At 39.7% G+C, this 24,635-nt stretch overlaps 1 protein-coding gene across 1 annotated transcript; it reads left to right on the top strand.

Annotated features, from left to right (window-relative positions):
- Positions 1 to 241: 241 nt before the first annotated feature.
- HMGN3 (high mobility group nucleosomal binding domain 3) lies at positions 242 to 23,476 on the top strand. The gene is given in 7 exon segments (XM_082277176.1): positions 242 to 439; positions 14,831 to 14,881; positions 18,533 to 18,562; positions 19,217 to 19,264; positions 21,579 to 21,692; positions 21,808 to 21,812; positions 21,814 to 23,476. Coding segments are annotated over 7 exon segments (387 nt in total). The 5' UTR covers positions 242 to 424; the 3' UTR covers positions 21,938 to 23,476.
- The last annotated feature ends 1,159 nt before the right edge of the window (positions 23,477 to 24,635 follow it).

Consider the following 24,635-nt stretch of genomic DNA (forward strand, 5'->3'; position numbering starts at 1 on the left):
ATAATGCACCTGTACGAGGACCACTGCAGGGGTTTGTGAGCGGATGCTGTTCGCCGCTCACCGCACGCAACTTGCCCGACGCGCCCAGACCTCCGGTTCGCCTTCCCGACGGCTGATGGAGAATCCCGGGCCCGTGATTAGCCGCTGCCGCCGGGGCGGGGGGCGCGGCGCCGCCGGGGAGCCAATCGGGAGCTGCGGCCGCCCCGCTCCGCCCGCCCCGTCGGCGAGGCGGGCGCTGGCGGCGGGGGCTGCCGGGGCGCCGGGGGCGGCGGGGCGGCGCGGCGGGCACCGGGCGCGGGCACAGCTGCGGGCACCAGCCACGCCGGTGTCGCCGCCGCTGCCGCCGCCACCGCCGGGCGGATCCCGCGCTTCTGCCGGAGCTTCTTTCGGTCGCTTTACTTTGGCGGCCCGGAGCAGGGACATTATGCCGAAGAGAAAGGTGAGGCGCCCCGGGTGTGCGGCGGGTCCTGCCTCCCCGGGTGGGGTCGGGGGACCGAGCGGCGGCCGGCGGGTGAAACGCGCATCAGGGGCCGGGGGCGCCCGCTGCTCTCCTGCCGCTCCGTGCTGGGGCTCGCGGATGGCTCCCGAGCCTGGGCATTTTGCTGCCTGTTGCAAGCCCCCTCCACCCCACCCCGCCGCTCCCCGCCGCCTGTTTACTTTCTCGGTGCTGTGCGGGGCGGCGTCGCTCCTCTCCCCGGGGGGTGAAGTCGCTATCACAACTCCAGCCCCCACCTTCCTCCTCCTCCCCCTCCGCCGCCGGGGAGAAGCGCTGCAGCAGCTGCGGCTTCGCCCCTGGCCCCCGCGGGAGGAGTTTCCTGCTCGCAAACTCCGGCGCCGCGGCGGGGAGGAGGCAGCCCCCACCCGGGGCGGCCGGATCCCGCCGCCGCCGCTTCCCGCCGCGCCGGAGCGATGGCTCCGAGGTAAAAGGGAGGAGGGGAGAGGCAAGCCATGTTTAAAACAAACTACACCCTTCTCCTCGCCTCCCGCGGCAGACCCGTATGTACCAACTCCGGCGCCCATCCGGGCAGGGCCCCCGGGGGTGGGGGGCGGCGCCTCCCAAGGGAGCGCCGGGGGAGCCGTGCCGGGCTGAGGGACTCCCGTCGCCGTCCGAGTCCTGCTCTCCGGGCGCCTCGGGGCGGGCAGCCTCTTCCTCGGCAGGGAGCCGGCAGTGAGACCGCCTTCCCCCAGGGAGAGAAACTTGGGCGGCCCTTGAGCGGCCGGGCTCGGTGCTGTGAGGGTTTTTCTATCCCTCTCGTGCCCGCTGGAAGCGGAGCCTTGGCTGCGCGGCCGCCGGGAGCGCTCCGGCGCTGGCAGAAGGAGGGCTGAGCCTGGAGGGTGGCAGCCGGCCCCCTCCCGCCCCTGCAGGGCCCCGGGGGTGGGCGGCTGAGGGAGGCCGTGCTGCTGGAGAGCCTCGTCGAGAACTTACAGCCTGCCTTCCACAGGCGCTAGCAGAGTGCAGCGAGAGACTTGACACTAATACATGCAATGACAAAAAAATGATAGCTGCAGTCCTTTAATTTTAACTAGGTCAACCATGGCAAGGCAATTTGTGTTTTTCCCAAATGTCACCTGTGACCTCTTAATACACCAATTCTGGGCTGGGGCTGAAATGTGTTTTAATAAAGTTGCAAGTAGATGATGCCTTCCAGGTAACTTGGTGTTTACTTGTTGTCCTTTGCTTATTCCTTATGGGAGGTATCAAAATGTCAAATTATCAAGTATGCTACTGAATAATTTAATTTGTGGTTGAGGGCCTGATTCCGCTTCTGAAAATGGATATAACTGCGGGGCTGACTGGAATAACTGGTCTTGAAGTCAGTGAATGTTGGGCCTTTTTTCGTCTTCTGTCATTGCACCCTCACATGCTTCTGTGCTTTTAGTACTCTTGCTTGTCACCACAAGAAACTTGAAAATTATCTTGTGTCCATAGGACCCCCCCCCAACTTTTGAAACCTTGTGAACTTCCTACCCTGTTTACTTTGCTGTTCTGCTTTCTTACACTACAGATGTTTCATGTTGTCCATCCTAGGTGTGGGTAGAGTTAAAGATACTCCAGTAGGTTTTTGTGGTCTATTGTGAAATGTTTATTAAGGGAAGCTACCTTTGAGTAGTAAGTCCATAAGAACATGTCTTGTTTCTAGAAGATTATTTTTAAAAAGTAATAAAAACATTGCATATGGGATGAGAGCAATGGAGATGAATTTTAACAGCACAGTAAATTTTATTTTGGTTAGCATTGTACCGGTAAAGATTTACATTTAAAGATTATATACGAAATGTGGGTTTTAGGAAGCACTGGTTCCAGGAAAAGCATATGGTTAATGGCTTTGCTTTTTAAGAAAAGTGTAATTGTAGTATTTTACCATAGTCGATTTTATTCCATAATAACATCCACAGAGTGAAAAGTTGGTGATGCAGCAATAACTGAGTAATTACACCAGCCAGTTTTGACATGGAGACAAAACCATCACATGCAACTAATAGTCAATTCTTCTCTTAAAATTTCTAACTTATAAAAAGGCTTCTAATACAGAAAATTTTATAAGGAAATAAACATCAAAAGTCAAAATGAGAAATTTTCACGGTTATAAGGGTAGGTAAACAAATAATATTGCAGAAAGGGCTAAAATCTACCAGTATCTATTTTTGTGTATCTGTAGTTGTCTAAGCTGGCTGGTTCTATGTTGTTTGCTTTTCTTTTCATCTCTGATTTTTTTCATACCTATGTAAACTCAAGTCACTTGCTAAGTCCCTGGCCTTATGTTCTTTATGAATATTATGAACAAAAAAGTGTAAGCTGCGTCCCCTTCTCTAGAGGGCTGTGGCATAGGATATCGGGATATCATTACTCATTGCTTGAGGGTCACAGAGAAAAGGAAGAACTTACTCTGTGTTGAGATGGTGTTAAATACTGTGCTAAAGCAAAAAGGGGTTGATCTCTGGACTGCTCCTGTCAGATTTCTGTACCCTTCATCTGTTGTAATAACATGTTGTGGTGTGAACATGGCCTTTCTCAAGAAGAATGGCATGCCAGTGTGGGATAAACCAGAATGCTTGTTGTGGTAATGATAGAAAGAACACCTTGAGTTGGGTTGGGGTGTTTTGCTTTTCACTTGTCTTTGTGGAGTTAGCTCTTGGGTCATATTGAAGAACTCCTTGACCTTGAAACAGCCCCAATAAAAATAGCTCAGTGTTTTCCATAAAAGGATGAAGAAGCATTCTGTACCTGATGACAAGGAGAATCGTGGTATTGTCACCTACAAGTGCTTAAGCATACATCAAGGTGAATGACCCTTGCCTCATCAGTGTGCATCATGTCTGAGGGACATTAATAGGTCAAATGGTGACTTGTCCAGTATTGGATGCAGTCTGTCATTTAGTTGGGATTGCACTCCAAAATGACCCAACTTGTTCTGTAATCTGAATATCTCAATCTATGCAATACCACCTGCACCTCACTTGTTTTGAAAATGCTTGGAGGTGAATCAGGTATGAGGACTAAGTGTAACTTAAGTAATCTCTTTTTTAATGTGACATCTTTGAATATTGTTGTTGTTTCACAGCAAATAAAAAAATATTGTGGTCTAATTAGCCATTTCAGTAGGTTATTTGCTGGCTCCTTGTAGTCAGGAATGTAGTTTCTGCAGCACAGTTGATGCTGTGAAGATATACTAGAGACCATCTGGGACAGGTTCCTGTTCTGCTATGCAAATTCACTTTCTTTAAAGCCAAAGGTACTCAGTTATATTTACTACTGAAAAACAAACCCATTGAATATTTTGCTTGTAGTGCTGCTTCTTTAGCATAAGTCAGAAGGTACCACATTCAATGGTTGTCTTACAATAGAGCATTTAGTTACACGATCACATGATGATTTTTTTGTGAGACCCTTTCTGGTTTTGTTTCCAACAAGATATCTAATCAATGTATTTTCTAATCTTTGAGGTTAAATGCATGTTCTTTCATGTACTAACCTAGAGCTGCTAAATTCTACTTATGCTGTTTTGTCTGGACCTAAACCAAGTTCTCTTTGTGAAATTCTTCTGTGTGTTTAAGTTTTTATTTCTGAAGTGTCATGTATATTCAAAGAGAATATCCACCATATTCGTTCACTGATAAGGGAAATGAGGCACAGAGGTAAATTGCTGAGTTGTTGAAATGGTCCCTTTATCTTGAATTCTCAGGTTAAGATGTCCGTCCTGATGTTTTTTTCTCCCTAATAAGCGCCTCCTGCACTTTTGATTGGTGCATTTGTTACTTTGCCAAATTTGTCTTTTTGCTTTGTGCTGTGTACATAGAAACTGAACAACTTGTAGTAGTAACGAGTTCTCTAAAATTTTGGAGCAACTTGTATATGATCAGACAATTAACTAATGAAGCTGAGGTCCTGCAGGTGACAGCTCTTTTTTTGCTGTAGCTGTGAATGATCTTGCTGTTGCTCTTTGGTCTGTGGAATGAAGCCTAGGTTTGTGGAAAGAGTAGTAGCGGGTGAGTTTGTGTTCATGATGCAGAAGTATGAAGTGTACTCGAGTGCTGTTCAGCTTGGTTTCACATCCCTTTCCATGTCTTGATACTGAAGCTGTGCATCAGTCTGCATCAATGTGATATACTATATGTAAGTGGTTTTTTCTTCTAAGGTTCTCTTCATTTTGAAGCTATTTGGCAGGACAGAATCTCCAACGATGTTGTGGGAACCTGCATCTTCCCAATAAATTGTTTCAACACTGGGGTTGGAAGCTCTTTCTCTGTAGCAAAGCCACTTTAGTTTATCCTAGAACACAAGAGATTTTCTGTTAGCAGTGAGACACAGAAATGTGGGAGGTTCTGTATTTAATTTCAGTCTGTAGGTGATTATAGAATAGAAAGGAAAAGGGAGTCAATACCAGATCCAGATGTCTTGGCTGCTGCCCTCTCCCCACCCCTATTCTGTCCACCTCTTTCTCCAGATTTTTACTTGAACTCACTCTGCATTTCATGCTGACTGCTTTCTCCTTTCTCCCTGTCCATGAGAATTAAAAGCAAAAGTCAGAGCTCTGAGAAGGTAGTTTCTCTTTCCATATTTTCTGGTAGATCACTCCTAGACCATTCAGTATCTACTGGAAAACAGGCTAAGCAACAGCAGAAGATGCTCTTCTTTGCATCTGTCACTGACATACCCCTGACTTTGACAAATTTCTACCTAATGTGTCAGCAGAGTCCTCAGGTGGACTTCCACCTTCAGCATGCCTTGTAGGGACAGGTAAAATGATTGCTATGCAGAGATGCACTTAAAATTCAAGCAAGACAAACAGAACAGATGTGCCAGAGCATCTTAAAAGATTGCAGGAGCCTTCTAGTAGAAGGGAAAAGGATGTTTTTCTGCTTAGAATTTTAGAAATTGTAGTGGATTTGTAACTATTGCAGAATTTTAAACCTTGATGTGTTTAAAAGCAATTGAAAACTGCCTAGTTAGCTTACTTCAAGAAGGCCAACAAAGTTGGTTGACCAGGCTGACTCAAAGGATCTACATCTTTTGTAGAAAAATTAAGCAGAAAAGATCAAAAACTTTTATCTGCACGTAAAATGCTTAGATGTAAAACAATGTAGCAGTGTTGGGTGGCACTGAAGAATAAACATGCTTGAGCAATGCTGCTATGCCATGTTGCAGTAAATGAAGTTTACAGGGCTGTTAAATACGTGCAGCAAATATTTGTTGATGGTTTATATTAGAGACAATTTAACTTAGAGCTAATTATGTAATTTTAGCTATTATTATTGTTGTTGTTGTCGTTACTGAGTTATGGAGATTGAAAATTCGTTGACCAAGGATTTAATGATCTAAAACGTTCCTGATAATTTTATACCAGTCTGTAAAGATCTGACTCATTTATCAGCAGTTGATGGCAAGGTATATAAATTTTCTTCTTACACTACACTAAAATACAATTGGACTTAATGAATGGGCAACCTAAAAATTTCTAGATTTTCACTGAATTGTCAGTTAAAAGTTATTCTTCATGCTTCTTGGGCACATTAAAGCATTATATCTGATAAAGTGAAGCTAGTAGTACAATCTTTGTAAGTCATTGTCACCTCTGACTTCAAAATTAGGTGCATGTAATCTTTCTATATATGATAGTTCGACATTCAAATACGGGTGAAGTTATTTTATGTGCTGGAGCATCAATATTGTTAAGTTTAAAAAAATAAAAAAGCCCTGTGCGTAAATGGAATGTAGTTATTTATGTAAGCAGACTACATCTATGTGGTATTTAGTTTAAGGTTGCTTTTCTTCTGTGTTACTTGAAAAACTTCATTTCCTCCGCTGTTTTATACCCAAACAGTAGCTGTGTATAGGCATGGTGTGTTCCAAGGTGTATGATTCCTTTAGAGAAGTTGTATGAAGTTGAATTTTGCTTGACAGGATTGTAACACTGTCTTTTGCCTAGAGTGTAAGTAAACCAGATCCAGAGATTTTTCTTGGAAGTTAGCACTTGGTAGGATCATCATGGCCACCATCTATTTTCTATTCTTTAACTGCACTAAGCTAGCACTGTGATTTATCCCGTGGTCCAGTAGCCAAAAAGGTGCTTCAATATGCTGGAATTACCCTTCAGGCCTCTCTTATACCTTATCTACTTGAACATGATTTGGAATTTTTTTTAATCCTGGGTCATTTTACTGATGAAGTTAGAGATGCTGCACAGTGGCACAATGAATGTGTGGTAACCTATTAGAAAGGAGTAGGCTGGGAATGAGCAGCTGGCTGCACACAAGAGAGAAGTAAGGTGCTCTTATACCAATTTTATTGTCAGCAAAATCGACAGTGTGGGACTTCACAATTTGGACAGCAGTTCAACAGCTACTTCAAGCTGGCATATACAGGCCAGAAGCAGAAATTCCAGATGCTCATTCCTGTCCTTTGATTTAACCTGTGAGATACCATATTTGCTTGAGGTAGTTTTTGGCCAGACCTGCCTGCTGATCTAGTTTCCCATACCTTGACATGAAGTGTTAAAACTGGAATTGGCAGGAGTGATTAGGTGGGGTAGGGCAGAATGCTTCTTAGCAGCAGCCAGGCATTCATCTTTGATTTGATTGTCCCTAACTCAGACTTTCTAGAGGAGTATTCTTTAATTCATTAGAATAATCAGAACAACTCAGTGCTCAAATTGTATCCTTGCAGCAGCGGAGGGAGGAGGCATTTGGCTTGGTTGTTATTTTGTGGGCTTTTACCCCCTTGGTGTCTTTGGAATTTACTGGTTTTTGGAGATATACAGCTCCCTTCTTCCAATAGTAAAGAGTAAGTGTTCTTGGTAACAGTGAAAGCTGCAAATATAAAATGCTGTGTTCCCTAAGAACATTGGAGTCTGTCTGCAGAGAAGAATTGTGTATGTTCCCATCAATGCCAGCTTTGTTGGGACTGTTGGTATGTTTGCTCATCCCACCTAGCTTTCTCCACTGACCTAATTAGTTAGCTGTGTTAGTAGTAGCTTCTGTTATGGAAAACAAAGGTCTAAGGACATTTTAACCTCTGCAGTGTTTTGTTCCTCTCAAGCAGAGTTGAGGAGATGTGTTGGTGGTCTATTTGGAGAAGGAAATCATCCTTTACCTCTGCTGCATCATTTCTTCCTTATCCCACCTGTGCCTGCTTGGAGACATTTTCATTTATTCTTCTCTTGAAGCTGCATTTTGTTTGCCTGTGAAGCTCTTAATTCTGGCAGTTGTAGTGGAGCAATACTCCTTTTAACCACAGCTGTAATTCTTACTGGGATGTAAGAGATGGGGGTATCTAAGGCTTTGTACCAGTTGTGGCTTTGCTACCTGCTATCATCATCTCAGAGGTTTGATGTTTTGTAGTACCAGTTAGCTGAAATAACAAAAAAGGTCCTTTTTCTATGTTATTGTGGTTTTATCACAGTAATGTCCTCTGGCAGAAGAGGAATTAAACACCTCTTTTCAGTCCTTTACAGTATTTTTGTTTGTCAGAGGTGGCTATTTTAGAGAATCAGTTGTTATAGAAAGTAGTTACCTAAATGTAATTTCTATTTTTAGATAAAATAATTTGTTTTTTCAGAAGTACTGTGTGCTAGTTTCACTTTGCAAATCTGATCGGTTCTATTTAAATACAGATTTTGGAACATAGTCTTGAAGGTTTTAAAAACTGCCTCTCTATGTATGTAGACTTGGATGAGTTCAGCAGCTTCATCTCACTTGCAGAACTGTCATCAGCTTTGAAAGTTAGAGAAGTAATATTAGGAACTGGATTTCATCCATCATATTTTTTGAATCTGCCTTTCTTTTATGGTGGCAGTAAAATGGTTAAGCAAATATAGAGACAAGAATTTACTCACTACCTAGCTGAATTTTCACATCTGGTGTTCAGGGGAAACTGAACAATTTCAAATGCTGGGTGCTCACTACTCCCAAGGCTGATCTGTATTTTTCAAAATGCAGCTGATTACTTCACTGTCTGAAAGAGAACTGTCTGTCTAATTTTAAATCACAATGCTATATTTTTTAAAAATCTGAGCCTCTAAAAACTGCTCTTCTTCACTCTGCCATAGGTAGATGTCTTATTCAAAAACTGACTACAGGGAAGATGAACTTGTAAGGAAAAATAAAAGCCAAACCAGTTGTGAGATTTTTTTTTTTTTTAATATTTGTCCTATTAAATATAAATGCATTTTCAATTATATTTGTCAGTCTTTGACCCTCTTGTCAGTGGCAATAGCAAAACCTCAATCTACTATGCAGGAATTTCCTCTTCTGGAAAAGCACTTACTCTGTCTGGTTTTGGTTATGTGGAAATACCCCAGTTCTAACTTGATTTGCTGTCTTGTCTGGAAGAGCATAAAGCTCACAGAAATCACCTGTCTTAAGAATAAAGGAATTTAATAAAATGTATTTTCTGCACCTACTGATTTTATTTATGGCCAGCCTTTTTGTATCCTTATTTTCTTGTATATTCTTTGAAAATGCATCGCATGTCAACAAGTCACTCTGCTTGGCTAGAATCATTAAGCAAGAGTGGAAACCTTGATCAGGAAGTGTTTTCCCTGATTTTCCCCAATTAATATGTAATTAACATATTAATAAAAGGGATATTAGTGCTTGTCTTTAAATTTAAACCTTTAAGTACCATTCATCTTTTCAGAGCTTTAGGATCTTGACATTCTCTTCCAAAGAATTAGAAAATTAAGTATTCTGCTCTTAATAGATGGAGGGATTTAAATTCTAAAAATTATATTGTATAATATTGTAATAATTATTAACAAAAATATTAAAATATTGTATACTTAAAAAATAAATACTTTAACAGCATGGGGTTTTGTGTGGTTGGTTTTGTTTGTTTTGTGTGGTTTTTTGTTTGGTTGGGGTTTTTTTTGTGAAGAACTTATTTACATGTATATACAAGAAAACTCAACCTCATATTTCTTGGAAGAGAGCAAGACAGATATAATTTCGAATAAGTATTTAAGAAATCCAGCCAGCCACTAAACAGTTTTATGCTGTACTTCCCTTGTGGTTCTGGCAGATTTACTCTTTTTTTTTTGAGTAGCAGCATGCATAGTTTTTTTCCTCATCCAGGATCAAACTCTTGGTAGAAAAAAGAAATGAAGCTGTGTAGTAGAAAGAATACCTGATTTCTTAAAGCATTTATTAGGGGGAATTAATTTTACTTGCAAAGCTAATTCATGTTGGCTTGGCAGTGAGCACTGTTCTATCCACTGAAAACAGATCAAAGAACTAGCTGTAAACAAAGGTTAATGATAAGATGCTGGAGGAGCTAAATGAGGAAACAATAGTTAGAATGGTATTGCAGGAGTTGGTTGGTGTTAAATTAGTCGACATGTAGTCTTCATTAATCTAAACCAAGAAATAAACAGCATTTTAATTACATTTATGAACTAGCTCAAAATTCAGAGCTGCTCTGAGGACAAATAATTAGAAGATATAGCATGTATGGGGAAACCATTAATGGCATTAAATTTAGTCTAATGCATAGTTCTACTCAAAGGAAATGAGGAGTAGAAAAATTTTAGGAAAAGGGCACAATAAATCCTGAAAAAGACTTAGGACTTGATACATTTGCTCCTCTTGCAATGTGTTTTTTCTTTTTTTCAAGCTTTTACCTTATTTTGGTTGGTGAAAAAAATTGTAGGAGGAATTACCAAAAGCATTACATCATGGAAATTGCAGCTGCAAGAGCGAGCCAGGAAATCTATGGGCAAACCCCCTTGCAGGCAGTGTATCAAAATGTGGCTGAACCAAACAGCTTGCAAAGAAGGGAGGAAATGCTATTCAGAATGCTCATGTGCTAGGACAGTTAAAGCTTTCTGCCTTTCTAATTTCTAACTTCTCAATGTGGTAGTTAAAATGAAATTTGCATCTGCTTTTTTTGTTTGTTTGTTTTGTTTTCATATGGGTATGAAAGGACTGATTTCTGTCCCATCAGAGCCAGGGTGTTGAGTTTCGGCTTGTAACAAAATCCTTCAGAGAATGAACCATCTATTTAATTTTATACCGACCTTCTACTGGCTGTTACTTCTCATGTACTTGTATTCTCATTCTTCAGGCTTTTTAATGTACTCTTTTGTAATAAATCCATTCATAATAGTGCAAACAAAATATTTATCTGGAAGCTGGACCTTGCAAGTTCAAACATGTATCTTTGGATCTCTCAAAAGACATCAGTGACTTCGGTGCTTCGGTACTCTCATTATATACTGCTTATATTCCAGGGTTTTGATTAGAAAAAATGAAGCTTTATGTTTCTTTTGTGGTGCACCTCTACCAACTACTTAGCTGTAAGAACAATAAAAACAGGAAATTGACCTGTATTTTCTATTAAATATTTACTTAAAACGATTGTCTAGTTTTCTGTTTTCAACCAAACATTTCTGTAATGATGTTGGCATTGCAGATACTGCAGTATTGCCTTGATGTGTAGAAACACTGGTTCTTACATATGCTTTACAGCTGGTGAAAGAGATGTATATACAAATAAGCTCAATGTTAATATTCCTTCAGGGTTTTTTTAACATTCTTTTATTCCTTTATTTCATTCCTTTATTTTTTCTAGTCCACTCAAAGTAATTTTCTAGGTTGCTCTTAAAAATAGCTGGGGTAAAAACAAGTGGAAAAAAAAAAGCCAGTTGCTGATAGACAATCTTATGGTTTGAAAGTTATGCAGCTGCGACAGGTCTTGCAAAGCTTAGCTACAGCTTAATTTGCAATCTTATTGCCAATATTTAGTGCTAATAGAGATGTGACACAATATGTGGTCATCTGAACCTTAAACTTGCTAGTAGTTCAAATGTCAAAAACATATTCAGAGATAGACAGTCATGTACCTCTATGAGAAAAAAAAAAAAAAAATCACTGTTGCCTGTGTCTGTATTTGCTTTTTTATTTTATGTCTTGTCTCTTGTAGGCATCCCTGCAGTATCAGGCACTGCAGGCCTATAGGGACTACTTTATGAATATAATACAGACATATGATGGAGTACAGCTGAAGAATTACTGAGGCTCGAGTGCTGCCCTTGTCAAGTGATTCAGTTCTCATAGTGGTCTTTGATTTTGCTGCACAAAACTTGCAGTGTGGATATCCCTGCTCCTGACTAGCTTACGATGTACGGCACAGTATTCAGGGTGCATTTTAATGTGACTGGGGTGTCATGTGAAATATGGTGAGCCATTGCATTACGTCATGGGGGAATGTGCCAAGGGGATGGGTTACTTAGTACATTTTGTTGCTTTTGGAACCAGAGGTTCTTCAGTCGTTTGTCACTAGGACAAAAAATGGGGGAAGGGTTCCCGTGGAAGAGTTAGGGGCAAAGGCTTGAAGGTTTTGGTGGTATCTACATAAAAGTCCTGTGACTCCAGATAGTAGTGCAGACAGTCTCTGCTTGTGGCATGCCAAGTTCTTTGGGAACTATGCTTGGCGCAAACCCATTTGTGTATAAATCTCTCTTTTCCCCAGGGAGAGGAGAAAGTACTGCAAAAACTGGTATGAAGAACCACATCAGCTGGGACTCATCAGAACTCATAGAGGAGAAAATAAGTCTCTGTTCGTCTTTTAACAAATACACTGTTAGCCATATCTGACATATACTTTTTTTGTGTGTCTATCGGCTGCAATAGATAGACAGAGTAGATGGAGTCCCAGGCTGCCCGCAGCTGCCCTGTGCCACTGCATTCTTGTCTGTTGTACTGACTCAATTGTTTGTGCAGCTGTGCAGTAAAATTATTCTGCTGGAGCAGGGAAGACTATATATTTATAATTTGTCTATATATTATAATATTTATGCATTTGTTTGAGCAGCAGGCTATTTTTCAGCTGGATCAATTACCTTACTCATGACATGGCCTCCCACACAGCTCTTCCAGCGTACTGGGGAGCCAAAGCCCGGGAGGATGAGCCCAGCCACCAAACGCCTGGACTTGCAGTGATTGCAGAGAGGAGGGAGCAGGTCTGAAATGGAAATGAGAACATGTCAGAACCCCTTGCTGCTTATTCACACCTCTGAAATTATTATTATTCTCCATGTCCCTCCATGGAGAAAAGTTATGTGGCCTTCAGAATTGCCATTGGTTTTTCTAACTTGAAAGGGAATGCTGGGCTAATTAATTATCTAACTTAATTGAGGTATGTTGTGTAACATATCACAGTAGTTAGTATACAGAGGTTGTGGTTGCATTAAGAGTATTTTAATATAATTTTTTCCCCCTGCGATTAGCCTCATGAGCAGTTTTTTAATCTGTTGTCTAGCAGCAGTCTTGGCATCTAAAATCAGACTGCCCTGTCTATCAGAAGTGTAGGAGACTTCTCTTTCGTAAATGTTAAACAGAATGGGGTAAATTACTGTGTGTTAACTGTGTAGTATTGCAGGTGGGGAGTTAGCTCTTGTGCAATTACTGCAAGGCGATTGGCATGTGGCAGTGCCATCCTGGGATAATTTAGCCCTCTCTCAGAGCTCTATGATTCCTAAAAGTGAAGCAGGGTAAAATTGTCTGATTGTGGAGTGTCAAGTCAACTTCATTTAGATTAAGATGAGTTTCTTAGCTTGGCTTCCAAAGGAGATGAATCATGCCATCTTTCTGTCCCTACGCCTGTAAATCTAAAGTCTCTTGACCACTGTGAGGAAAAGATTATAAAATCTCAGGGAACTTCCATATAAATAGGTTCTGCCCAGGACAGGAAGGTGCTATTCGAGTTCCCTCTCAGGCAAAGGTTGCAGCACAATTTTTTTAGACATGAGAAAATTCATATGGGAGAAACAGATGACTCGACAGAAAAACTATACCCAGAGCATGTCCTGTGAGCCGAAGAGGAAAGTTGTAAGAAACAGGACTTGTTACTGACAGGAATCATGGAATAGCTTGTTTTTGTTTTCTTTCTGACTTGTGATGCTCCCAGCATCACAACATGAAGCTGTAGTAACTCCTTAGTAACCAGACTAAAAGACTTTCAGAAATGCAAACCTGAAACGGTCCTGCAGGTGACTGGTGAGGCTGCAATTGCATAGGGAACAGTCAGGCTCCATTTTGGATGCCTGACTTGCTATTCTGAGTTGCTCTACGCTGTGCGATGCTGCTTAACTTCCTGCTGTTTTCAAGCTACTTACACGATCAGTCCTCTCCTCTTTTGAAGCAGCTGCTCTTGTGGCGTGCTTCCTTTCTGTCGGGAGAGTGCACAGTAACAAAGCCACGTTTTATTCCCTGGTGGGGGGATGTCTTTCTGTAAGTGTGTTAGAGCCCAGTGCTAGGAGAAGGCACTGGTCAACTGCTGCAAACTAGCCGGTCATTTTGTCTGCTCCAAACCATAGCTCTCTAACTCCGAGACATTTTGTGTCAAAATCTGTGGGGAAGTTTGAATTAAGATTGAAATGGAAGGACAAGTGAAAAGATAACTACCCTGCTTCCTTATTGATTGAAAAACAAAACAACAACCAAATTGCCTTCTCTGCTGCCTGTTAAATGCCTTTTTAAAATATGCTGTTCTTGTAGTTCTCCTCTAACTGCTGCTGCTTGCTTTTTATCCAGGAATCGCTTGCTCCTACACGGGAAACCCAGATGTTTGCAAAATGTGAAGTAATACATCTTGAGTTGTAAACAAAAGAGAAGCCTGATTTCACCTGCCCCCCACCACGCCTCCTTTAATTTAACTAACCTTTCTCTAGTACCTGGGCAAGATTAATGTTAGGCTGTTCAGGCTGAGACTTTGTTCTTGAGAAGAAACATGTTTGTCCCGAGCTTTCCTGTCAATGTCTCAGTATTATACTGATTTATGCTCTTCTGATGGAGGAGGTGAGATATGATGGAAGGATACTTTTAAAACTTCCAGCTGAGTGAGGCTGAGAGGAAAAAGGAGTAAAGGAGGTAAAGAAATCATTCATTTCAGTAACGCTGTGGTTTTTTGGTTCATTTCAATGCATCTCAATAGGTTAGATTCATGTTTGGGAAAAAATGTGTTAAATATCTTGGGAATTTCAAAAGCCATCATAGAGCAAACCTCAGATTTCCAGTTCCTACTGTTGTGCAACCAACAGCTGATTAGGTGGAGCTCCCACTGGAGCCTGTGGATGCTTTAGTTAATTGCCTAGAGGGACTCTGAGGGATAGTGTGTGATATATGTATGTACCTGGTGCTCAGTCCTCAGGTTCTTGCCTGGTTTTGGTAAAGAGACTGGTTTGAGTGCAGTGCATATGTTGTACATACTAATGCAGATTTGTCAGGCTGCTTCAAGTGTTGCAAATGAAAGAGCAGTCTTCATAATCTTTGTTTTGCTGTTGTCTGCATGCTTTTAAGTCTGTAATAAAAACACTGATTTAATATTTTCTTTCAGTCTCCAGAGGGTGCTGAAGGCAAGGATGCAGCAAAAGTAACTAAACAAGAGGCAAGTGTATATATATATATATATATATTTAATTTGTTTTGGCATGTAATTATTTAACTGGAGATCTGCAGTCTTGTATATCAGAAGATTATGCATTTCTCTGGCACTTCTGGTGTGCTGTTTTCAGTGGGAATAAAGACAGTAAACCACATTTGCACTCTACCTGGCTTGATTTTGTCTTGGCGTACTGAGGATTTATACAACTTATTATTATTATTATTATTATTACAATTTTTTTTTTTTTATTATTATACAACTTATTAGTACACCAAATAAATTCGAGAAAGTTTTACGGCTTTGATAAACAAACTCTGGTGGATCTTGTGGCAATTATGTAGTATGTTACTGCCTGGGACTGTTGCTCTGTCTCTAGTGGGTTGGCAGAAGAGGGTTAATGCACGCACCTCAGCCAGTCTACTTCAAAACTATTCTTAGCTTAAGTGACTGATGGGAGGGTGTCTTGAATTAAGATACCAGACTCTAAACTGGAGCAGCTGACACATTTGTGTGTTTTCTTTGACTGGATTTGTTTAAAGGACACAGTACATTCTGTCAGAGAAGGCAAGAAGACAGCTGGTGATATCTTGATATCCACAATAAAGTTTGCTAATTTGTTTTTTACAGCCCTTAATGTGAATTTAAAAAACAGGTAGAGAATTATGAGAATTTGTTTTCTTAGGTTGCCTGATTTTGTGGCAGACAAATTTAAATCAGGACCTTGAGAAGAGTGGGTGAATATTTAATTGCTCCGCTTGTAAATCTTTGAGCATATTTGATCAGGAAAATAGCAAGTAAAGTATAGCCAGCTCTATGGTTTACTTGCATGTAAGGAGCACTTTTTCAGAAGGTTCCCCAAGCAGGTTCTTAAAGAAACTAACTAGGATGGAAGATCTTTCTAAGAATTTCTAACATATAAACTTAGGAGAATAGAGGAGTGGAGGTTAATTTTCATAATGCAGGAGACTGTAAGTGGCGTATTGGAAGGATTTCTGTTTGAGCTTGTGCTGCTGAATATATTTGTTAATGATCTCTAGAAGAGGTACTAAAGAAATGACAAAGTTTGCTGAAGTTTACAAAAGTTGTGGAGGTAATCAGAGGTGAAAGAGGCTGAGAAGGCTGTTATGTCACTGATAAAAAAGTGATAAAATATCGAAAGAAATTCAATGTGGAGAAATGCAAATTAATACAGAGGGAGAGGGGAAGACTCAGTGGTGGTCACCAAATGAGCTGTTAATCAGGGGAGAGATTGTAAAATCGCAGTGAATAGTTACTAGAAAATGGCAGTAGTTCTAAACAGAAAGTAACTAAAACACAGGAAAAAATGCTAGAGGACACAGTAAGCATCAGTGTATCACAAGATTAATTTGTTGTGCTCTCGGATATGGGACTACTAAATGAAGCTCTCCTGATAGATGCCATGATAGAATTAAAAGGATACCAAGTACAGTGGGACAAATAGAGGATGTAGAGCAGCTTTTAAAAAAAGATTAACAACCCAAACTGAAAAAACCAAACAACACAGTTTTTCTAGGATTCTTCATCTTTTATATAATGGAGTTGTGATAAAATAATTAGTAACACAAAGAAAGGCAGTTAGAGAATTACTCTTCATGAAAGCCATAAACAAGAGAAATCTAATGAAAGTTAGAGGCAAGAAGTTAAAAGGAGAGACAGCAGAGGGGGAAGGTTTTGCTTTTTATTTTCCACACAGTGCATAATCCCATTATGGAGCTCATAGATGTCACAGGATGTTATGGAAACTGAAAGTGTAAATGAGTACTAGGTTATTAGACAGATTTGTCTAGAAAATAACCCTTGGGGACTATTTAAACACATGATGTGCATATGATATCCAGGTTGGAAAGTTGGCAACATCAGATTGCCAGAAGCTGGTGCAGTAGTAGAGTGCAAAGTGTTGTTCTGTCTGCTCCTTTTCATAGACTCTTTCTGTAGATGTTTGCTAGATCGCCAGTGTCAAACAGGCTCTTGGGTGAGCTGCTAATTTCTGGGTTAGTACAGCTGTTTGGAGAGGACAAAGGTTCCCAGAGCACATGAAAATGTGACCTTTGCTGACTTGGCTCTAGTTCCCTCCTTATAATCAGATAACACAAAATACATGCAAACTCCAAATGAGAATTAAAATTACTTAGCTGTCAAGCATTTTTGAAGAACTTACGGTTTATGCTGACTTTCTTATGGCAAACAGGTCATGGAACAGGAACAGTTGGGAGGTAGGGAAGAGAATTATAACTTATGTAAATTGATATATTATCCCTTAAAAAGTAGATACTAGCAAAACATTTCAGTTCCTAAATGTTAAGGGATAGAAATTATTGATTAAGAAAGCAGATTTGTAAAAGATGATACCTTGAGTGAGTTCTTTGATTACCTGACCAACTGAAATGCTTTGTTTATCCTGTTGTAAAATAATGCTAGGCTGCTTCTTAAACAGTTGATATGCTAAATTGCCAAGAAAAGAGAGGTTTACCTTTTTGCTGTTAATGATGCATAAATATTTCATAGCCGAATATATCTTTAGGTATTTTTTGACTTCTATTTTGCTGGATGCAGATTTGAACTATTCACTACTGCTTTCCACTAAGAATTCTTGAATGGCTCCAATGAACACAAATTACTGCATTCTTCAGATATTAACAAGAACTTTTTCCTGTTGCAGGATGTGCAGAGCTGTGTTTTTTCTGCTCAACTTAAATGCTTAATATGTAATTAAGAAGTATTTTTGATTCTCTTTCTAAGTTGAGTTATTTTGGATATTTGCTGCAGTTTAGTTCTCCCTTTGTTTTGGCCACAGGTGTAATTCTAGTTTTATGACATAGACCAGATTTTAACTCAGTTTATTAACCATGCTGTGTAACTGGATGAATCTGTTTTAATTAATACAAAAATACTGTAAACGAACTAACAAGCTAACAACTGTTTTTAAGACTTCAATAATAAATTTACGACAAAAAGCAGGATGAAATAAAATTTAATAGGAAAGTGTGTTGAAGTGATAAAAAAGCTGGAGAGAAGCAGAATATCTGGCTCAAGTCTTTCCTTTTGAGATTTGTGTTTAAATAGAAGAAATAATTTCTCCCTCTCATCCTGCAGCTGTCTTTGTGCACCTGGACTCTCAGAGCGAGTGTGTGGAGAACTGAGGAAGTGGAAGGACTTAGTTTCATGTTTTAAAATTTTGGCATACTGATATCCTCTAGAGAAGGATGTTAACTTTATTCACCTGTTAATCAGATGGTATTTGTACCCACTATTACAAGTAACACATGCTAGATTCTAAAAACATAATTCTAAGTATGTATGAATGAGGTTCAGAGTCCTTTGCACAGGTAGTCAAGCTTACTGGATTTGTGAACTTTTCATAGAGGAAGGGCCTCAGAAGTAGTTGTAAAAGGGTGTGTGCCTGAGGTATTTAACTGCTGAGATTTAGATGTTGTAATTCCTGAACAACTTTTATTTCTAACTTCCACATCACTTTGTCCCTTTAAAAATTTGAGTGTCCAAGGTGAGGAAAATGTGAATTGTTTGGCAATAGACATGTATAGTTTATGCTGTCCTATGAAATGACTGATACTATGTTGCTTTGGATACTTTTTCCTGTAAGCCTATAAAAATGTTCATTTTTTTTCCCTGTAGCCCACGAGACGATCAGCAAGACTGTCAGCTGTAAGTATGTATAGTATCTCCTGGTATATTCTTTTCTAAGCACATATGGTTTCTCAGACCAAACAGGTTTTTTACATTTTGCTTGATTCCATTTTTATTCTTGCTGAGGGGTATTTGAGAACTCCAGCAATGAAGTTATCTGTGTTTTCTTGGTTTCAGGTTTTCAGGTTGTTCTGACAAAAGATACATTTCCCCACTTCAGTGCAACACTGTCTGTTAGGTGCAGTATTGACTTTGTATCATTTTGCAGGCTGATGCTAGTTGTGGAAATGCAGCTACTTCTCTGGAAAGGAGGAGGAGCTGTGTTTCAAGGACTTCATTTGATGCCACTGCTAGCACTTGGTTTTAGTTCCTCTCTCTGTTAGAACATAGCTGACAGGCGGTTTTTTTCATAGTTACTACTAATCTTCATGTTTTACTCGTAGAATGACCCCCAAATTACTTTCACTTCTAGGTGAGTGAACTAATGCAAACAGGTGTGTACAGAGAGGAAGTGCATTTATGCATTAAGGTTTTTCAAACTTTTTATAGATGCATACTATTGAGCAGGAAGTAAGGGAAGGTGTAGGGTGGGGGGGGAAGCAGGGTGTGAAGGAGACTGACTGGCTTCTGGTGGTGCGCCTAACATGTTGTGCAACTAAAAATGTTTTATAGAAACCTGCTCCACCAAAACCTGAACCCAAACCAAGGAAAACAACAAAGGTAAATACTCTTTCTTTTTAGTTACCATTGTTTTAACCTATAGTAAGCAAGTATGTTCCTTCTTTACATTGCAAACAGTTCAATTCACAGCATTTTTTTTTGAGGCATGGGCTCCCCTGCCCTCTCTGCAGCTCCCTGCCCCCCCTCCCTGGAAAAAACCCACAAATTAGATCATTCTTTTCTTTTTGTTCCACCCCTTCCTGGCCTCATTACTGGCCCAAAGAAAATGTCTTGCCTGTTTGATATGCAGACCATGTTAGTTTGTAGTGAATTGCTAGTTTAAGAAGAATTTTTACCTTTACTACACCTTTCCTGAAAAGTACAGGCTTGGTTGAGTAAACTCTACCTGAAACCTAGCAATTTCTACAAAAGCATTTGAGATTACTCTGTGTCATTCTCTTTCCTTGTCTAGAGGTGCAGTACTTCATTTTGTACTGAGAAACTCTTATCTGTTCTTGAAGCCTGGCTGTTGCTGAGAATGCACAATTATAATTAAAGGTGAAATTAAATATATTTAAATTGAATGGTTTAAGTTTTCTGGGCCAGTTACTGTCAAATTAAAATCTTATTAGTGTTTGAAATACCTTTTCAGGATTTCTGCATATAAATCATGTACTTCAGAAACTGTAGATTTATTTGCGCCTAAGGGGAATGTTGAATAAGAGCAATTGCTTTATTGGGAAAAAAAGCCCTCATGCTGGACACTGAGTCTAGCACTCCTCACACTTCCATTTTTCGAGTCCTTTTATTGTCATCTCAGTTGGGCAAGTGCCAGGATACAAAGTCCACATGTGAAAGGAAAACTCTTGACTTCAAACGCTGTGTGATTTATCAAATAAAATTACCAGTAAAGTCTTGCTGAGTCCATCCTGCTCCCCTCTTAAAAACAGTATTAATAAAGAAGGAAATGTGGTAGCTTCCATAGCTTCACGTACCTGTGGGATGAGCTCAGTGTTATGGACTCGGTCTAAGTTGCATGAGAGACATTGGAAGCTTATTTCAGGTGACTCAAATCCTTTATGACATTACTGTAAGTAACTTTTTAATGCAGTAATCTTTTTTTCCCAAACCTTAACTGGATCACATTTTAAGGAGTATATTAATTCTGGCCTCCTAAACAGAAAACAGCAAGTGTGTACTCTGAACTTGCTAGTAAACAATGGAAGATGGTACAGACTTGAGATAATTTTGTTAAAAGCTTGCATGTTATGAATTTACAAAGTCAACTCCTTAGTTTGTTCTTATGTAGGTAAAGAGTTAGTACTATGCTCATACCACTAGTAAACTTCCAAATTAAGCACCACAGCTGCTATGTAACATTGGAGCTGAGGGGTGGAAGGAGTAATTCAGGCTGCCCTGGAACTGGGATTACTGGTGCTCTCACCTCACTGTCCCACTTCTGTGTGGGGATTGGTGGGGAAAGGTAGTTAATGAAGGAAGGCAAGCCTTAATATCCCTGTTCACAGCTATTATTGCCATTTTGCATGGAGAATTTGGAGCAAATGATTGCATGAAAGATAGCCAGTGTTTATCAGAACAACTTTAAATATTAATGTAAAATTGTAAATGCAATACCATTTAATTTTTTTTCCCATTGCATTTTAAATACTTATGTCTCTGCTAACCTTTAGATCACAAACATAAATAAGTACATAGAGAAAGGATTTATGGAAAAATAGTAGACTTCAACACAGGAATTAAGAGCAAATCTCAAAATGAAACTTTGGCTGTTAGAATAGTTCCTTTTGATAAATTTTCTGCTTTGTGTTGCTGCAGATGGAATTTTATTGGTGTTTGCCTCCCTAGTGTGTTGGCTGGTTCTTTCATTGACGTGGAATGACCATCACACACGTTATCAACGTAACAAAAGGAGAGCCAAGGAAAAAACTTAATTTTTAAAATCTAATTTAATATTTTATGTTAATTGAAAATGTAGTGCTGTAGTTACACAAACAGTGTGGTGTTTGTGCTTGGCTCAATAAGCTTTCAATATACTGTTCTGTTCACACAGATATCCTGTATGCACCTCATAGATCAGCTCTACCAAAATAGTCTGATATGGTTTTGTATCCCTGAAAAAATTAGCAGAAAAACGAAAGAAGCAGACACCACCACTTTCTAGGAATTTGAGTCTCTGTATAACTGATGTGGATTTACAGTTTCCCGATAGCCTTTAGATGGTTTTCTCTTTCAGTCCAGCACACGCAGCTTGCCAAGACTTGCTGTTTAGTTCATGTGAAAGTTTTTTTGATAAAGATGCAAGGTTCTGGCTACTCATACAACATCTATGGCCATGTTTTTAATCTTCTGTCAGAAGGAACCTGGGACAAAGGCCAGCAAAGGTGCTAAAGGGAAGAAGGATGAAAAGCAAGAAGCTGCAAAGGAAGGTACTACACCATCTGAAAATGGTGAAAATAAAGCTGAAGAGGTACTTTCCACACATACCTCCTGCTGATTGAATCAGTGTTTTTAATTATTCAGCCTTTCAGACATTGTTAGCATGTTCATAATGTTTCTTTTTATTGCCCATAATGTTATTGCAGATTCGCATCTCGCTCAACTGTTAGTGTTTCAACATCCAGAGGTGCCCCACCCAGCACACTGTCAGTAAAAGGGCAGATTGAAACAGTGAAAGTTAAGGGTGCGGTAGAGCATTCAGCATGTGTGCAGTGAATAGAAACAGGTGGTAGTGTGGTGCTTTTCAGTGTGAAGGATGGAAGCTGACAGGTAAGGCTTGTATTGCTTTTGAAAAGCTGGGAGCAATGAGTTGAGAAGTGTGTGGCTGTACCTGTTCCGGTTGTGTAAATGTCCTATGGACACAGGTTTGGAACTGAGCTGTTGCAAGAAATCGAAGGAGTAAGGATAGCTTGGGTATTTAGGTGCACAGTAGAAATTCACCGTAGTAATTTAGTTTCTTTCTTTCTTCTCCACAGGCTCAGAAAACTGAATCTGTAGGTGACAAGAATGAATGAAATACCATGAAAATTTTGGGTTGATTTTATGTACCTCTTGGACAACTTTTAAAAGATATTTTTATCAAGTATTTTGTAAATGCTAATTTTTTTAGGACTATGATAGTTGACATATTAAACTGTATATGAACATTTCCCTTCTCATAACAGTGCTTTTAGAAATTCCCGTTGTTGCCAAGTAATATAAATATCAACTTAATATTGCAAGGTATGTGTAAAATTGGATCAGCATTCCATACACTTGCTTTAAGAAATTATGTCTTGTGCATATGGTGATGTTTTTACTGTGTGTATTTGGATTTTTCATGCAGTTTTTCTAGAGCAATAATCAGTGGTGCTTTTGTACTTAGGTTTTATGTGATTTTAATGAAACATGGATAGATGTGGCCACCTGCTGACTATTTTGGGTTCTTTTAATGGATTAAAATAAAAGGTCTCCTTGCCTGCAAAACTAAAGACTCCTAATGTTTTCTCTAAATCTGAGGAATGCCTTACTCATATCTTTGACTGTTACAAGGAAGACTAAATGATTTAGTAACAGTTGTTTTGCATGTGGTGTTTGCTTTTTTTCGCTGATGTCTGATTAAAAACCACCCACACAGGAGTAGCAAACTGGGATTTTCAGTGGCCTACAATTTAAGGGCCTCACAGATAAATTCTTCATAGACACAGTCATCAGATACACTGTCACAGGGTGAGTAGAGTTGCCATACTCTGTCAGGATATTGTGTCTTCAGTGAGTTATCAGTACAGAACAAATTCCTTGATCGATAGAGACATACAGCAATTTAAAAGTAACTTTGTTTCTCCCCCACTCTCTTTTCATTAATGTGTATTGTAGTCTATGGAAAACTTTCTCTCTATCTGTAGCCTCAAATTTAATATAAATAGTAATTACTGTTCTGCTTCAGCTGAGGACAGTTGTTAATACATTGAAATCGCTGTTAAACAGTGCTATATATTTGGTACCTGGTAGAAATAGAGCAATGAAAGTTTTTTTGAGGTGATTGTGGTGATGTGGTAGATTAGCTAATGATTTTTTAGTGTCCATGTTTCAACTCTGCAGCTCATTCTAAATACCTTTTATGATTTTTCTCCTTCTCTTTTCTCTAGGGGTCCTGGTGTTTCTATTGTTACTTCTGGGATGGGAGGGGTGAAAGAAAAGATGTTCCCTGTTCTTCAGTAGCATTGATTTGTATTGCTCAAGTGGTAGCCATTATGTCTGAGGATACTTTTTGCTTGTTTAAGTCAATAAATAAATGACTGTTGCCTGACCTAGCGTTCTATTTATTCTTTGGGAAGAAATCTCTAGTTGCCTTTTTTAATTACAACCAAAAAGAAGCCAAGCATGTCTACACTTAAAAATTGAAGCTTGATTGCCAGAACTCTCTCCTAGCTAGGAGTTAAGACCTGCATTGATGTAAATGTCACTTACACTTTTTTGATAGGCTTGCTACACCCACAGAAGAGGAGGCTGTTCTTTGCAGCACTAACTTAGTTTTGTAAGAAAATTTAAAGTAATTCTCTGCTTTTGGTGATGGAAGGCAGAGGGGTATAACAAGAACTGTAGACAATGAGAAGGGAAGTCCTTAGTGTTACTCAGTGATACATGTTTGGTAATCCTGCACAGTACTTCTGATTTGCTTTCTGATGGATGCTGCTGAAAGTCTATTAAAAACTATGGTTGTGGGAAGTTGAACCATCTGAACTTTTTCACAGAATCATCAAAGTGCTATTTCTAAACATTTTTTCAATTTATGAGTTTCTTGTTCCTCTGTATGTATATATTCTCTGATCATTATGTGTGGATCACCAAGAGATAAGTTGCCTAATCCTACCTAGACACTTGAAGCTCTTGAAATGATCCTTTAAATTTAGATTTTAACTTCAGCATGAGCATCAGAAGACACACTTGTCTGGATAGGCTTATTTAAGGAGAGCTCTTTTAATAAATGGCTAAAAGGTGGGCAAAAATTGGGTCCTTAAACTAATTGCACAATATCTTGACCTAGTAATTTTTGGCACAAAGTTCTTCTGTTGTCTCAACCGGATTAGGAGTTTCAGCTCAGTGCCAGAATTCCATTGGAAGCATTTAACAAAAGATCCACTTGGCTAAAGTGAAGTGAAGCACACTACCCTGCTGATTCACTTCACGTTTCTGATTTTTCAAAAGTGCTTTGTAAATGCTTACCTATATTTTTTCTCTACGTGTCAAGTTCTCAGAGAAACCTTCAAAGCACTGTATCAAGTTCTAGAACATGTTTTTAAAATTAGATTGGTCACACATTCAGACATATGTAGCAAGAGTCTTCGTGGGCAGGTGGTGATCTGCAGAGCACCTTCAGGAAGTATGTAAGTATTTTAGTTTTGAAGTGGCAGTTGGAAGTGCCAGGTGTCAC

Source organism: Coloeus monedula, assembly GCF_965178545.1.
Source record: "Coloeus monedula genome assembly, chromosome: 2".
Classification (NCBI taxonomy): domain Eukaryota; kingdom Metazoa; phylum Chordata; class Aves; order Passeriformes; family Corvidae; genus Coloeus; species Coloeus monedula.